Genomic DNA, 16,391 nt, shown 5'->3' on the forward strand with positions numbered 1-16,391 from the left:
AAAACAATTAGCCTCTGTTGCCACCTGCTGGTGAGTAAATATTAAAATCAGCTAAAATTGACAACCGGTCCGCGAATTTTTTTTAATGTATCTGCCGGTCCTTGGCACAATAAAGGTTGGGAACCCCTGCTTTAGCTCACTGAGTCTCTCAGTCTGACAGGAGAGGACTCTCCTCCACTTTGTTGTTGAAAAAGCTCCTTATATCCGTTAGCGTAGCTCGCTAGCACCAGAAGCTAACAACAACGATCCCCGGTACCAGTGCGCTCTCTCTCTCTCGCTCGCGCACACAAAATGGCTCGTTCCACACACACACAGAGCCGAGCTTTAATGAAACACAGAGACCCAGACGTAATAGTACTGCATCATATTATTTTCGAATAAATAATTTTTCAATGTATGATTTTTTATTTTTTTATCTTTTACATTTTTACAATTTTTCCTCCTGGTCTCTCGCGCCCCCCCTGGTATGCCTTTGCGCCCCCCAGGGGGGGCGCGCCCCCCACTTTGAGAACCACTGCAATAAATAAAGCTTCGCCAGTTTGTTTGTTTTATTGCACAGTCAAGACATAACAATAACGGCATCACTCCGCTCAAGTAGCTTTTGCGAACATTGCTCAAAACATTTGGAGTTGGGAACTGCTTTCTGTAGAAGCTGCTGCATCCCGTCCTCAGAGTAAATTGCCAGAAGCGCCGACACTTCCTCATCATTCCACCGCTCCGGTGTTGTAGTACGTGTGGTCATAACTGCTTTAAAGTACGAAAAAACTACCGTACTCGCTCAGGTGTGGATGTGGTTTTGTAGCGAGGAAAAAAATGGCTGCCTAACAAAACAAATTCAGAGTCTAACGGGGCGTGGTTTGCAATTCGCCCAGCCAATAGAAATAGAATAGAAATTGGCACTCTTTTATCACCAGGTTCGTACCACCTCTCTAGCAGGGACTGAAAATGGCCAAAAGAGTTCCCGGCACTGAGGAGTCCCGGCGGTGTGAACGCGACATATTGGTACTAACGGAACTAAAGAACCAAAGTACCAGGGAAAGTCCTGCGGTGTGAATGCGGCTAATGGTTGTAAAAACGTTTCCTTAGAATGTAGGTTAATCACTGAAAACGTACTTCACCCATAACCGTCAGGCACAACTTCCACCTACAAAAGGTTGAATTTTTATGTAACAACCCATCCGCCTACTGCATACTGTCAAAATGTGTGGTTCCACGGTCAAAAATGTAAATGTTGATCTTTTAGCTCTTCAGTCTTTACTATTTTTCATGTAGCACTTCCCTTTCAAAGTCAAGGTTTTCCACATCCGCAGCCGAAAGAGAAGTAAGAAGTAAACAACTTGAGGAGCAGAGTGTGGGAGCATCAACAAAAGTCTTGTTGCTGCCTGAGGAGCAGAACTCCATGTACTCTATATATACACTTTGATTATATAATACCTGTGACAGAAAAATAACTCTTGACAAATGTGCATAAAATGCAGCTGGATCCAATAACTTATTACATAGCAACAGACGAGCGGGTCCCAAAAACATGAGCTGATGAAAGAGAGGCTTGTTGTGCACAAGGGAAGATTTAAGTCAGCGAGCATTTCATACACTAAAACATTAATCAATCTTAATTTCAGCAGCAAATTCATTAAAGTGATACAATGGAAAGCAACCTTCAAATCACCTCTAGGTCAATATGAACAAAATAGAAAAGGACATTTTCCTTTGTTGGTGAATTGCTTATTATGACAGATTTACTACCAAACTAATTAATCTATGTATATTTTGTTAAATAATGTTTATACTCACAATTATCTCCACCAAGGAAGTTATGTTTTGGTTTATTTCATTTGTCAAACTTGGGATTTCTAATCATCTTTGTGACACCTGTTCGTTTCGATCTTTTTTTTCACCAACCTTATGTAATGATGTTCTCTCGACCAGCTGGAAAGGGGAGGGGTCTACTCGTATCTCATCGATTTCCATCGGCTTGTCCATCTCCTCCTCTTCCCACGCCGTGATCTGCAGCAGAAACAAGAAGCAGGTCAACAGAGGCGGAGCTTCGTGGCTTCAGTTCAGAGCTGCTCTCATGACGGCAAAAACATGTTTTATTACAGTCAGAGGGAAATATCAGGATGTGTGTGAATGATGGGTAATAGCCAGAGGTGGAAGAAGTACTCAGATATTTAAGTTAAGTAAAATAAGAAATAATTTATTCTGAAAATACTCCAATACAAGAAAAAGTCCTGAATTCAACATTTTACTTAGGCAGCAGATTTATCAGCTAAATGTGTAAAAGCATTTACATGCTGTAATGTCGAGACACTTTTATATAATTGTATTTAATAAATATGGGTATATTGGTAGTACAGTACTGCGTCATTGAATACATAAGAAAGTTAAGTGTTCATTAGGTTAAAAGTAGCTGGTTAAATAAATAGTAAAAATTAGAATAAATGCTTCTAAAACGTGGTGAGGAAGAAGCATAAAGCAATTAACCATAACAAGTGTGTACTCAGTTACTTTCCACAGCGGGTCATATCCATGTCCACTGTTGATGTAAAAGTGAAGGTGTGCAGGAGGGGAGGTAAACAGCTGTGAACGACCTTGAAACCTGGTGTCCTGTCCTTGCATGTCACCGGTCTCCCCTCTGAGATTTAGGATGTCTGACAGCCCTTAGCCTCTCTATGGATTACCTAGCAGCCTGTGCCTGATGTGAGGTGTGTGTGAGGCTGAAGCTAAGGGGGCCTTTTGGGAAAGAGCCAGGAGGGGTAAACGGAGAGCAGCAGACAGAGCAGGACTCGGAGGACGCAGTAATGTTGTTGTGCTCTCCAATGAACACAGATGTCTCATTTAAGATTCTGACTGCGTTCACAGTGCAGTTAAAAAGTGGCCTAATTCTGAGTCGTCTCCTCAAATGTGACACATCTCTAAAACCTGTGACCTACATGTGAATAGATTGAAATGGTTTGCCAGCAGTGAATTCATAATGAGTTAGCCACAGAATGTTCATTTAGAACTGTACTTTTAGTTTAGTTGCTTGGTTTCAGTTGGCATGGAGAAAAACTAAATAAAAATGTGATAAAGAGAAAAACTAAAGACGAATGTGCTTAAAGCAGCATCAAGTTTTTTGTTGTTGTTACATTGCAAATGGATTTTAAATGTCAGTTCACATTTTTTTCTTCTGATTCAGCACATATAAGGACTAAGAGTCACAACATAAATCTACATAAATAAAAAACTAGGGTATTCAACTTTTCATCAGCATGCGGGTTGATTATTTAACACCATGCGCCAATCACGTGCGTCCAGTAGATAATGTTATCTGGATTGTTTTTTTATTGTATGGTTCCATCTTTGAGCTTTCTGCTGCCAACCTGGGACAAGCGAGACAGCTGGAATTTTTATGTGAACCATTTTTTTAGGCAAAAACTTGCTCCACCTTAGACATGTTGACACCTGTACAGAGGACCGAGGGTGTGTGAATATTTGACCACCACTTTGCAATCAATTATCAGACTTTTGTGTAAAACCATGCAAATCACCCGGCCCTCCATCATCACCATACCTGGTCTGGTGTCATTGGGTCTGACAGGGGAGGAGGACAGGGCTCCTGGGGACAATTACAAGGAAGAAACAGATATAAGATGAAATGTTGGTGAACAATTTTACAGACTTCTGTAAACCTGGCTAGATTTCATCTTTAAAATTAAAAACCTGAACCTGACATTAGGGGAGCAACGGGAAAGTGACTCAAAGTACAATGTCTTTCTATAACTTCAGCTCAGTTACACAATTTGTTTACTCAACATTTACTCTTAGATGTATGAAACACTGTCACCTGTGATTTAACCGTCTGCAGAAACAATAAATACTTTTCCTATACTCAGAAAAATATTTGATCTAGACTTATCTTGAATTGGATTTAAAGTCTCTCTACATTGATTGTAATCAGGTTGCTTTCGTCAGGTTTTCTTCAGGTCATCACTCCCACAGCACAGATGCTCTGTGAGTAAGCTGTAGGCGAAATTCAGGCCAACACCTGCTGTGACTTGTTCTGTAAAATTACATTTATGAGCAATAGGTCCCTCATCTACTCACTGTCATGGCAGATTGGCTGCTACTGTTCGTTAAACACCAACACAAAATAAGTGTGAGGTTTCTATAGCCAAAAGCAGGGGGAGCTTTCTTTTTGATCAACCAACCAAATAGAGAAGCATTGTTTAAAAGGTTTGGCATTTTTACAAAGTCCCTTGTTATGTTTATCTAACCTGTACAAATCACTAATTGCATTCTGTGTAGCTGTATTACAATTGTTGAGTTTATCACTGCAACCAAAGCCATTATACTAATAAATTAACAAGATGCTGACAATACTACACCAGCCAGATAATATTCTAAAGGTCAGTAGCTGGTTACCTGCCATTAGAGGCTGGGAAAGTAGACAAATACCTGATTCACCGGCAGAATTCAGCCACGGTTTGGCTTCATTTCCTACTGTGTGTCTATTTGATATTCAGGTCTGTAGAGCTGCTGTATAAACCGTTCCCATGCAGGAATAGGATTGCATCCAAAAACATAATAGAAAATCAGACTGGTAATACACAAGGCACCGCAGTAGGCACAGAAATCAAATTCTAATCTTGCAAGCTTACACGCATATGCTTATTTCTAATGTGTTTTTTATTCCTGCTTGTGTAAATAGATGACATGTATTGCTTGCCCCGTGAGCCAGGCTCACCGCCAAGCTGAATAATAACTCCACCTCCAGTATGAGGCTTTTTCCCATTTCCATATGAGAAGGTGGTGCTCCACTTCAGGGAGTTTGACTGTGGATGAGGAAGCAGTTGTGTATGTATGCGCGGTCCGTCAATCAGATAAGTGTCTTTCTGCCTGAATGGAAAGCAGAGCCCATAAAGACAAATTCAGCCTGCAAAACATATTGGATAAATATTGATATCCCTATGAGTGTCAGCGTGAGCATGTGGTTTTGGGATGGCTTTTCTTAAGGGGTGGGTGGCGATTTGCATTTCAATGGCTCATTAAGGAAAACAATATTTATCTAGTACAAATGTCTTCATAGTTGGCTTAAAAAAAAAATAGAGATGTTTGTGAGCAAGATGACATAGAGCAGTAACAGACTCTATTGAAGAGGTTTCCAAACTTTGATCAAAGTATCCCTACAGTATGTACCAAACCCAATTTACCAAGTACCACTTGAGATACCAACACAATTGCAATCAAAGAGACATCACAAGCCGTTGCTATTAACCCCAACCATCCGACAGTAGATCCTAGCAATGTGATTGTTTTTTTAATTAAGGATTTTTGCCAGTTGGAGTGCAACTGTCTTATTTTAACAAGGCTCTTGAGTACCACCAGTTGGAAATGACTGAGCTGTTGTATACATTCACACCCAATTATTCCTAGGAATGGACAGATGCAACATAAAACATGCATAAACAAACCTGCGACTGTCCCTCTGTCTGTCTGCTCTTAGAGGTGAAGAGGTTCCTGAGTGTTTTCCTCACAGACTGGAGAGGACCTTTCTCTGACAGAGAGAGAGAGAGAGAGAGAGAGAGAGAGAGAGAGAGAGAGAGAGAGAGAGAGAGAGAGAGAGAGAGGAGAGGGAGATGCAGTCAGTGGGTGAAGGTCGGAAATCTGAACAGCTGCAGCTTTTTGACAGACTTCAAGCTGAAGAGGGAAATAACCATCCATAAGTGCAGATGGAGTCTGCCACGACCCATGCAACTCCCTATTGTTGTTGCCTGGATACCGTTTCACTTGGAGACTGTTGTGTGTGAGCGGCTACCGAGAAGTTTTCTGTACCAAGATAGATGCACACACGGCATCTGTTTATTTGCATTAAACATGCTGCCAAACCAAATTCAACCTGTGGCCCTTTGCTGCATGTCGCCCCCCCTCTTCCCACCTTTTCGCCTATCATTGGCCTTACTTTGTAATAAAGGCAAACAAATCCTCTATCTTAATCTCACTTAACACAGTGTTAAATGGCTACAGATATGATAAAATAACACTGTTCCTTTTCCTATATTTGTTCCCATGGTTTTTTCTTTCATAGTTCGTAAGCGCTGACAAAATGTTCCATTTTACTTTCGGCACAGATGTACTTAACACATATTAGAAGCTGGTGAGCTTTATACCCCATCTGGGTTCAGAGTAAATGCTGAGTCACACATGTTAACAAATTATTTTCCTGAGGAGAAGTAGGAGCGACAGAGCAAAAAATAAAGCTCATTACATCGCCCTAGTAAGCAAAACTTGTCTGAAGGAATAAATATGACTATGACAAGCCCCATAAGGCTTTCATTGCAGAGCCTTGACTTCATGTCAGACGGCTGTAATGGAGCAAAGGAAGAGAGAGCAGAAAACGTGTTTGTTCTCCAAAGAACAAATGGGTGCAACCAAACCCTGAGACCAATGATCCTTGCCTCTCTCTTGTTCAGGTTCAGATCCATGGTATATGCAGTTAAATGGGTCTGTGTCAGGTCCCGTACCCGTTCAACGATACACATTGATGTGTAATACCCCAGTGGATCCATGCAGACCAGGCTGTGATCAGACAGCAGCACTGATCCTGTCGGAAGTGTTGTGTGTGTTTGTGTGTGAGTGTATTCAGAGAGCAGTGAACAAACTCAAGGAGCACAGTTAATAGCAACCTAGCAATGCTAAGATTATCAGTGGTGGCAGAAAGTTAGTTATTATGGGTCAAATAGGCCAACTGTCAAAGCTACAGTAGCAAGGGCTAGAGAGAATTACATAACTTCCGTCCATAACTAACCAGGTAAAGACAACACTTGTGCCATAAAACAATATAAAAATATTCAAAATCCCTCTATATCCTCATATCAGAATATAGATATAATAAACATATATCTGCCAGCCCTATTTTTTACCAGTTAAGATCTTAACGGGCGGCGGCAGGGGGTGTGTGTGTGTCTAAAGAAGGTGACCTAGTAAGCTCTTTATTCTCTGCTAACCTACAGAAAGTTGTCCAAACGGTAATAACATTATAACATATCCATCCAGAAATATCTTGTGCAGACATAAAGAAGAACTAGTTAGTATATCACTGAGATATCAACTAAAAATGTACTCAGGAATCTGAAGTCCTCTCAGCTCACCAGGGACAGGAGCAGTGTGGTTGGAGGATGGCTCCTGAGGCTTGGGGGGGGGCAGGGGGCCGTTCCTCTCCTCCTGCACCGGGCTGCCCTGCACACCACAAGTAAATGTTACAAGGTAGCCATTTTTAATAAATGTATTTTCAAAATAAATGGTAAAAGTTAATAATAGTCTTTTATTTATCAATGATTAAAATACAAAAAAATGATGTGTACTAAAACCCAACTGATGGCTTAAAAAGGATTGTAGCACATCAGAGCCCCACCTCCTCTCCGTCCTCCTCTTCCTCCTCATCTACATAGGCGAAGGACTCCCAGCTGTGCTCCTGGGACTGGTTCTGCTCCTGTAGGCTCTGACCCTGAACACAACCCCAGGAAAACAGATCAGTACAGACTGCATCAGCAGTTTGAATACAACACCCTGATTTATTTCCAGTTTACCCCATTTAGGATTCTTCGATGAAACACAGTACAGTATGCACATTTCCTCCTCATGTTAGAAAGGCCTTTCAGCCAGCATACACTAAATGATGCTCCTATGGTCTATCACCAGATCAAAGGAGCCACATGATGGACATTTGAAAAACGATATACAATACAGTCATATTAAATTACTCTAAATAGAGTTTCCTTTTATAGATGTTTCCTTCATCCAAATTAGAGGTCTAAGGGTAGGTTAAGATCTTTTTTGTCATACAACCATCATATACATTTTTAATAATTGATAAGTAGGTTCAGCTGATCATTACATTATCAATTACTTTTATATCTGGATAGTCGTCTGCATACTCACATTTAGCCTGAGACAAAGCACAGATGCAACAAAGTAGAAGATTCATTTGACGAAGCATTATTATGTTAATGTTTAGCTTACCTGCATCAGGAGTCTTCTCTCAGGCGATAACCACCAATCACAGAGAGCGAGGAGCTCCAACCTGTCAATGCTGCCCAATAGGATCATAGAGTCTAGAAGCAGGAAGAGGAATAATTACAACCACACTAAATTCAACAGTGGCAAAACTGCCATGCTCAAAAATATTCTTTAAAAACATGAAGTAAGTTAAACTAAGTTAAAGATTTGGTTCTGTAGATTAGTGTTTAGATGATATTTACTGTACAGCGCATATTAGATGTGACAAAATACATATTTTAACTTAATTTTCTATTATGGTAGTTCCGTTTACAATGAACTTTTACCTTTTGAGTCGACCAGTGGGATTGAATTGATTGAGGAGGAGTCCAGCAGATGTTTGACTTCTCTGTACGAGGACTGAGACGAAATAAACTTCACCCTTCTCACCATGATGTCTTCTACAAATATGTTGTACTGGCTGTAGGACAGACACACAGATGGTGGTTGTCCACAACTTGTAAACACACAAGCAGTGCACAAGCAAATGGACTTTTACCGTAAACTTGAAAGCACAGACGTTGTTTGATATGAAATTGTAAGTGGGAAAAAATCCTTACTTCTTGACATAGCACACATTTTAAACAACCCTTTTTTAATCTGAACTCCTCCTCACGCACCTCATGTGCCCAAAGCCGAGCTCCGGCAGGTACGGCAGCTTCTTGACCTGGATGATGGAGTCGTACAGGGAGGGCTGCAGGCCCTGGGCCACCATGTTGGCCAGGATGACTGCCACCATCATGGGCAGGATGTGGGAGATCTGACCCGTCAGCTCAAAGCAGATCACCGCCGTGGACACCGTGTGAGTCACAGCCCCGGTCAAAGCTGCCGCTCCTGTCAGAGATATGGGATGGGGTGAGGAGGGGAGGGAGTGGGTGAAGGATGGATAGAAAGGAGAGGGAGCACAGAGAAATTAGGTGGAAAGGCAGTGAGGAAGCAATGAAAGGGAAGCAAAGAAGAAGGTTTGAGAGGGGAAGGAAACAAAGGTCAAGAGAAGAATACTGAAGAGCGAGTAGGAGAACATAAAAAAGGATGAAACAAAGGACTGAGTGGAAAGAGAGGGAGATTGAAGGAAGGCAACCTTTCTGGGTCGGCGGCTGAGGTGAGGACGGCGGAGGGAACCCACAGTGACATTTAACTGTCAGACCGAAGTGGCCACATGCTCTGATGGAGAGGAGGGAGAGGAAGGGTGGGAAGAAAAGGGAGGGAGAGGAGGAAGATAAGGAGGGGAGGACAACTTGATAACAAGCGTAACGCCCATATTTGCCTATAAATAGTCAGTGAAACAACCACATATTAATATTCCTTTCGACTGACTGCATGAAGAAGAAAGTAGGAAATGCCGACAGAACAGCTTAAAAAAACCCATTTCATAACGTGTAATACTTTGGTTCTTGTTGGGGCGGTCGAGCCAAGTTAATAATATTGTTTGGTAGAGGCAGATAACAAAGAATTGCAGCATGTGGAGCACGCTGTGAACTGCAAGAAGGTCAGATCGTCACCAAAATAATGCGTGTGTTTGTGCCACGGGCCGGGGACACCCCCCCCCCCTCCCCTCTTGATGAGAAACTTTCAGAAATGATCGGGGAATCCCTCTCTAGCGGAGTCATGACAGGGGGGGGCGGGGGATGCACAGGATAACTCAGATGTAACGCAATATTCTACCCTTTTAGGAAATGATAGTAAGCAAAGTCAATTTATTTTGTGGTTCGTCTTACGGCTGTCAATCACCTGTGCACAGCGTCTCCACTGCTTCCAGTGCATAATTACTGTATATATTATAAAACGGACAAGTCAAATCAAGCAATCTGATTGGTTCTTAGCCGTGATATACTGAGCGTATACCACGGGTAGAATTGTAAGTTACTTTTCACAACAAGTCAGTATCCCTCCGCGTCTGAGAAAAACAGTATACCGTTGGGCTGAAAAGCAAACTGCCTGTAGTTTGCTTTTCATACTGGAACAAGAACGCAGCGGAGAAGTAACGGGGCAGAAGCCCTCCTTTTTGACGCAGCGGTCCAGACATAGACATCAAACGGCAAAACATATTCAATGTGCAGTTCCTTTGGCATTAGGGCAGGGATATCTAGATACTTTTGAAGGTTTAACATAATTAATTGTGCTACTTTTAAAGCAAGCAACGATGTTTTCAAATCTGTAATCAAAGAGGTCCGCAAAAACACTATCGACCAATCAAATTGCTTGATTTGACCGTTTTATAGATATATTTACATATCTTCCGTTACGAAACAAACGTACAAAGCATAAAATGGAAACATTTAAGATGAACTTCGACCTCCGGGGAGGTCTTACTATGGAGGAGTGGATTGAGCAGTGCCTATCTCCAGAAAAAAAAGCACCTAAACTACGACATGCAGAGCTACGTGAAGAGCAGGTAGACCAACTGGAAAAGTACCACCATTCAAAAGCTTTCTGATGCGGGTCTTGAAACGAAGCAGAGAAATTATGACCGTTAGTGGCCACAGGTGCGAAAGCTCTCTCCAGAGCTACTGGAAGCCCAATCTCGGGGACCGGAGAAAGTGGAGCAATATTCTCGCCACGCAAAGCAACAGCCTCGAACAACCTCAACCTATACAAGTGACCACGTAAGCCATGCTACTGATGCTGGACAGTTTTTCAGTGGATGCACAATAAACAGCAACATACACATTAATGTAAATAACCAGCCAAATAATGGATCAACGCTCTCTGTCTAATATGTTCGCTAGCGGTTAGTGTTGTTGCATAGCAACCACCTCGCACTATGTTTCGTGCAGAAGGCAATGGAGGGACTATTTTATTTTGAACATCATTATTTACTAATAAAAACTATTTAAATTAGAGTGTGTATTTTTCTTTCATATTGACACACTTGGTAACCGTTTTATAAAACCAATAGCTCACTTCAGGCCGTGATATATGCTCATTATATCACAGCTAAGGGGGTTGTCGACCCTCTTAGCCGTGATATAATGAGCATATACCACGGCCTGTCATGAGCTATTGCTTAATCAAATCATGCACATGTATCTATACAACTAATAGAAATGCCAAACGCCATCAGTTTAAGTGTAATTCTGTCCTTCTGAATTTATGAGAATACACTTCATAACAAATAACTGTTCGAGGAGTATTCAATAACATATCTGTATTTGTTTAATGATTTTGGTTGCATTCAGGAGAATCAAACGGGTGTTTATTTCATAATTTGAAGATTGGCTTTTGCAATTTTTGCAATCGATGAGGCAGACAGCTTTGATTAATATGTTTTTTTGAAATAAGTGAATTGCTAGGAGGTGAAAAGGGAGACTAACCAATGACTGCGTACCCTCCTGGGATGATGCGGTAAAGGATGCCATCGAACACAATCCCATGAGGAAACAGCGTGGCCATGATCTCTCCCACCAGCCTGCCGAATGCAGCTCCTACAAGACCAGAGAAAAGTGAAGAAGGTAACCTTTCAAACGGATCAAAGTTCATGTACTTTCAACTAGGGCTGCTCAATTAATCGTATTTTAATCGCAATTACGATTATGGCTTGCAATGATTACGAAAACAACGCAATCTAAATAAAACTATTATTTATTTATTTTATTTTATTGGTTTTTCGGTTGAATTATACTTAAAGTTCAGGGTAATCAACTGTTAAAAACATACTGTTCAAAATTACTGATTTTTGCCATCATCGAGCAGCCCTACTTTCAACATCAAACAATTAAATAGTAGGCTAAACCACACGAAACACACACAACAATGTTATGCTTTCATACTGATGTTAATAATTGATGATTTATTTATTATGTATAACCATGTCTAGTCTAGAAAACAGTACAGTTGTGCATTTGATTGTAAAGTTTTGTTTATTTACAGAGACGTTACAAAAACCAAACAGCTCTTAAGATAAGATTTAAAAACAACAAGAGATTATCAAAAAATAAGAATTGCCACTTTAGTTTCATTTCGTATTATTTATGAGGGGGGGGGGTGCAGGGGTCTGTTTGGATTTGGGCCTATGACCTTGAAGTGGCATTTTAAATTAAATATATGTAATGTAGCAAGGTAATCCGTTACATGTGGAAAACAATTATTAAGATTGTCAGCCTTCCGTTCATCTCTAAACAGAGCAAACAGACCTCAAGTCATCAGTGTTTGTTGTGGGAGCAGATGGTGAAAAGGCTGATTAAAGAAATCATTCCAACATGATAATGGCCTAAACATCATTAGTCAGAGAGACTTGGCTGTTAAGAAACTATCTTGCTCGTTCATTGAAGCCGATGTAATGGTCTCATTTGCATGTTTGGAAACTGTTGCTGTTGTTTTGCGTGATGAATAGCACACAAAACATGACACTGCCTATCTGGAGCTGAATTGATCCATTTCAAGTTGTTTGCAGCTTGTAATGATGAATAATGTAAAGTGAAGCATTTGTAAAGGTCACTACAAAAACAACAGATGAACTGCAAATGAACAGATTCCTAAAATGTTGATCTGAATAATAAGAGCCTAATATCTCATGGGAAAAATAATACATCAACGACTGTGATTCCATAAAAACAGTATTTTGAAATATAGCTGATTTGCAGGCAGCTAAATCAATTGAAAAATGCATGGCTACTAATGGGCAAAAACATGCAAATGAAAGCTATCAAATTATTGATACCGAAATGTATCATCATTTAATAACCCCCCACACAAACCTTGCTTCATTTAAAGGCTATACTGTAGGTGTCAATGCTCACCCAGTATGAAGACAGGCATGAACGCCCCAGATGGAATGGGCATGGCGGTGGCCACAGCAGACATCCAGAACTGCAACACAAAAATCATACAACATCTTAAAGAGGAAAAACTAGGAGCTGTTGATGGAAAACAATAAAACCAAAGTGTGCAGCCTCAAATGAACTTCAGATCAACATACAGGCCAGTCAACTCATTGTTTGATTTAAATATGAGTATTCAAGGCTTTCCCCAAAGGCTGCAGACTGAAAATCCAATGGCATTTCCCACTTTTGAATTTCAAACACTAGTAAACGTAGGGGAAATGCTAGGCTTTGTTTTTTGATTGTTTGTTTATAAACATTTGGGGAAAAGCATGATGTGACCAAACTATGTGTTCTGCATTCTAGCAGTCAGCCTGAAAACAAGTCTCAATCAATGCTGTGATTTTTTAAAGATCAAACAGGTCGGAAGCTTTTTTTCTTCTTCCATGTTTTAATTTCCAATATTATCTATTTTCTTGCGGCAGCTTACCCCGCCCTAAAACTAGTAGGATTGCTTATTAGTTTATTGCTCGTGTTGCATAGTGATATGAAGACCTTTTGTTCTGCGTGGGTGTGTTTGAGTGGGAGAAAAACAATCCATTCATTTAGTCACAGCTTAATGAGCCACAGAAGTGGATAATCTGGAAGGTGTGTGTGTGTGTGTGTGTGTGTGTGTGTGTGTGTGTGTGTGTGGGTGGAGGGGACCCAATCACCCTTGGGTGTCCTTGAGCAAGGCACCCATCAACAGCTGCTCCACTGAAGCTGCAGAGGATGGTGCTGTAGCTGAACTTGTCTCCCAGAAGTGGAGGCTGATGACTAATACTTCTCACCCTTCAGATGTTACTTACCGTGTTTGTTTCCACACACTATCTGTATTCATCAAAGTGTACCTTTGAAATAGCTCCCTTAATAATACCCTCTGTTTTTGGCTGCAGAGCTCATCAGCGATAATGATTACCTTTACCAACACTTGGGATGTTCGGCAGAGAGAACGACTCCCCAGCTTTCTGTCCCCGGCACCACATACTCAATTGGATTTGAAGGGATTGGGAGAGTAACACAACATTATCATTTTAGCGGTCCAGATTACCATCGATTATCATCGTCGTTTGAGAACTTAATTACTGTGGTACAAGATAAAAGCTCATTGCGGCGTCTCTCACAGGGTGGCTGCCGTCCTGATGGCAGAGAGGACTGCACTCACAGTCTTTTTCTCTCTGTTAATCCCAAAAGTCAAACAGTCACGCAGAAACACACACAAACACACACAGGCCTTCAAAACACACTTAAATTCAGTGTCACAAATCCTAAAATAGATTAGTAAAATATTGTAAGATCACTGTTTGATAAAGGACAAGTTGGAGATGGAGTGACAAGATGCTGTTAATGTGCCATAAAGGGATAGAAGTAAATAGTTATAGGCATAATAATATGGACTGAGCTTAAAGCTCCAACTCAGCTTTAGTCCTCACTAAAAAAAGGTAACCGTTTGACAGATAAATCTATATCCAATACAGAAGCTTCTTGTGGTTTACGTTTAAAAGCTGCCTGAACATGGAAAAAGAAACTATAAAAACAACAGTGTATATCTATACTCCTATATAGAAAATATACTGTACTGTATGTGTCATAAAAATCTATCTGTGGTTCGACAAAATAATCTGATAAACTAATAGTCTCACATTTTTCTTTCACAATCAAGTACCTATGTTTTTTTTATAAATATAATATATATTTCAACCCTGGTTTGTTAGTCAAAACCTGATTTTGAGCCCAAAAGTCAGTACATTATACATTTAAACTATTGCTAACTCTGATAAACAAATTATGAGTTTTATTTGCCACTTTATGCAAAATTGTCAATTATGAGTTTTCTTCCTATTGTTTGGATTACAATACATTCGGCTGCATATGGACCACATCAGGTTTCTGAGTCTGCATTCCAACCTGGGAAAAATGCAAATTTAACAAAAATGTTACCGAAATTCAAACAAAAGTACACTTATATTCAGCATGTGTAATTCTTTTTTGCTTCATTACAGTGCACCTGCCGAGCACATCATTTGACAGTTTAAATTAAATGAAGACAAACTAGAAAGTATAATTATGTGGTGGACTAAGAGAGAGAAAAGGAAATCAGAGCCAGAGAGAACCATAAACACAGGGGAGAGAGGAAGATCAAGAGTGTGTTTGTGTGTGTACTGTGAAAGAGTTTTAACAGCCAGCTGCTCTCAGTTTTGGTTAAATGAAGTGTTCACTACAGGGAGCCGCTCTGCTCATTGAGAAACACCATGACTAAACTAAACTAGGACGCTGAGTGACAGACTTTGATATCCTGTTGATAGGATTATGTATGTGGCATTTATGCCTAGATTAACTGTAGACAATGCAAAAAACAGAATAGGCCGGCATTGACTCGTTAAAGGGAAATGGAATTTCCAATGACAGAGTGGAGAACATTTTTTATCTTTTTAATCATATCTTAAGCTTCAAACTCACAACACTGACCAACAAAACATGTAAGTCAGACATTGAGAAAGACCATCAAGCATATTTGAGTGTCAATGGAACTTAGTGTAATGTGGCTTCCATGTCTTCTGTTTTCTTCTGTATTGACTGAGAATCTTATCTGCTCTTGCAGTTTCTCACTTCTTCACTGTGCTCTGCATGAGCTCTTGAGAAGCTGCAGATTTTCCTCAAACATGAGGCAGCAACAGCTTGGTGCCGTTCCTTCAGCAGCCAACAGACTGTTTGTGGGTCAGGACTCAGAGTATTTAGAGACCAGACACTGTCTGTCTGACTGTGTTTTTTATACATGAATCACTTGAACTCAGAGGCTCTGGTTGCAGAGGAGGAACAATACGGGGGAGGACAGATTGACAGGAACACAAACAGTTAGAATATCAGGAGGCTAAACACAGGGAGGGCTACCTTTTGCCTTCAGAACAGCATTGATTTTTAGAGACATGTGTTTCTGTCTAGATTACATTTCAAGTCTAAGTGATGGTGGCAACACTATTGTTTCCCTGTAGGTCAGTATTTTAGAACGGGATGACAACTAGGTCCGTCACAATAATTGGTTTATTAATATATTAATTCATTATATTGTAAATAGAAAAGTAATGACCTTGATCATTCTTGCTGACCTTGACATTGCATGGTATGTTTGTATACAGAAGAATGTCAACAACATTTTAGCCAACATGATGCTAAAATGAACAGAAAGGTTTTCCCAACCATTATACAACCCTAACAACAGTAATAACCCTAACAACAGTAACAACAGTAACGACCTAGCAACAGCAACGACCTAACAACAGTAACAACCTAACAACAGTAACGACCTAACAACAGTAACGACCTAACAACAGTAACAACCTAACAACAGTAACGACCTAACAACAGTGAGAAGCTAACAGTCTGAAAGTCTTAGACCAGTGCTTCTCAAACTTTTTTCAGTAACGTACCCCCTTTGAAACATTTTCTCAGCCAAGTACCCCCTGACCGACCCCAACATTTTTGATCGAAAAAGCCTATATAAATAATTAAAATATAGGGATGTTCCCTCAGTGTGTGATTAATTAACTCCTTGGT

General features: G+C 40.4%; 1 protein-coding gene across 7 annotated transcripts in view; it reads right to left on the minus strand.

The window, feature by feature from the left end:
- Nucleotides 1–16,391, minus strand: part of LOC307021046 (chloride channel protein 1-like) — a 75,856-nt gene that overhangs the window by 18,039 nt on the left and 41,426 nt on the right. For all 7 annotated transcript variants that reach the window (XR_013803066.1, XM_079652794.1, XM_079652796.1 and 4 more), the window contains 10 exons: nt 12,777–12,846; nt 11,352–11,462; nt 8,658–8,871; nt 8,325–8,458; nt 8,002–8,093; nt 7,394–7,486; nt 7,131–7,218; nt 5,454–5,536; nt 3,554–3,598; nt 1,903–2,007 (listed from right to left, as the gene is read on the minus strand). Coding sequence is in view for 6 of the 7 variants with exons in the window: in XM_079652794.1 (XP_079508920.1) it covers nt 1,903–2,007; nt 3,554–3,598; nt 5,454–5,536; nt 7,131–7,218; nt 7,394–7,486; nt 8,002–8,093; nt 8,325–8,458; nt 8,658–8,871; nt 11,352–11,462; nt 12,777–12,846 (1,035 nt within the window). In the remaining variant the exon portion in view is untranslated. The remainder of the gene's footprint in view (nt 1–1,902; nt 2,008–3,553; nt 3,599–5,453; nt 5,537–7,130; nt 7,219–7,393; nt 7,487–8,001; nt 8,094–8,324; nt 8,459–8,657; nt 8,872–11,351; nt 11,463–12,776; nt 12,847–16,391) is intronic.

This window comes from Notothenia rossii, assembly GCF_949606895.1.
Source record: "Notothenia rossii genome assembly, chromosome: 10".
NCBI classification, from domain to species: Eukaryota; Metazoa; Chordata; class Actinopteri; order Perciformes; family Nototheniidae; genus Notothenia; species Notothenia rossii.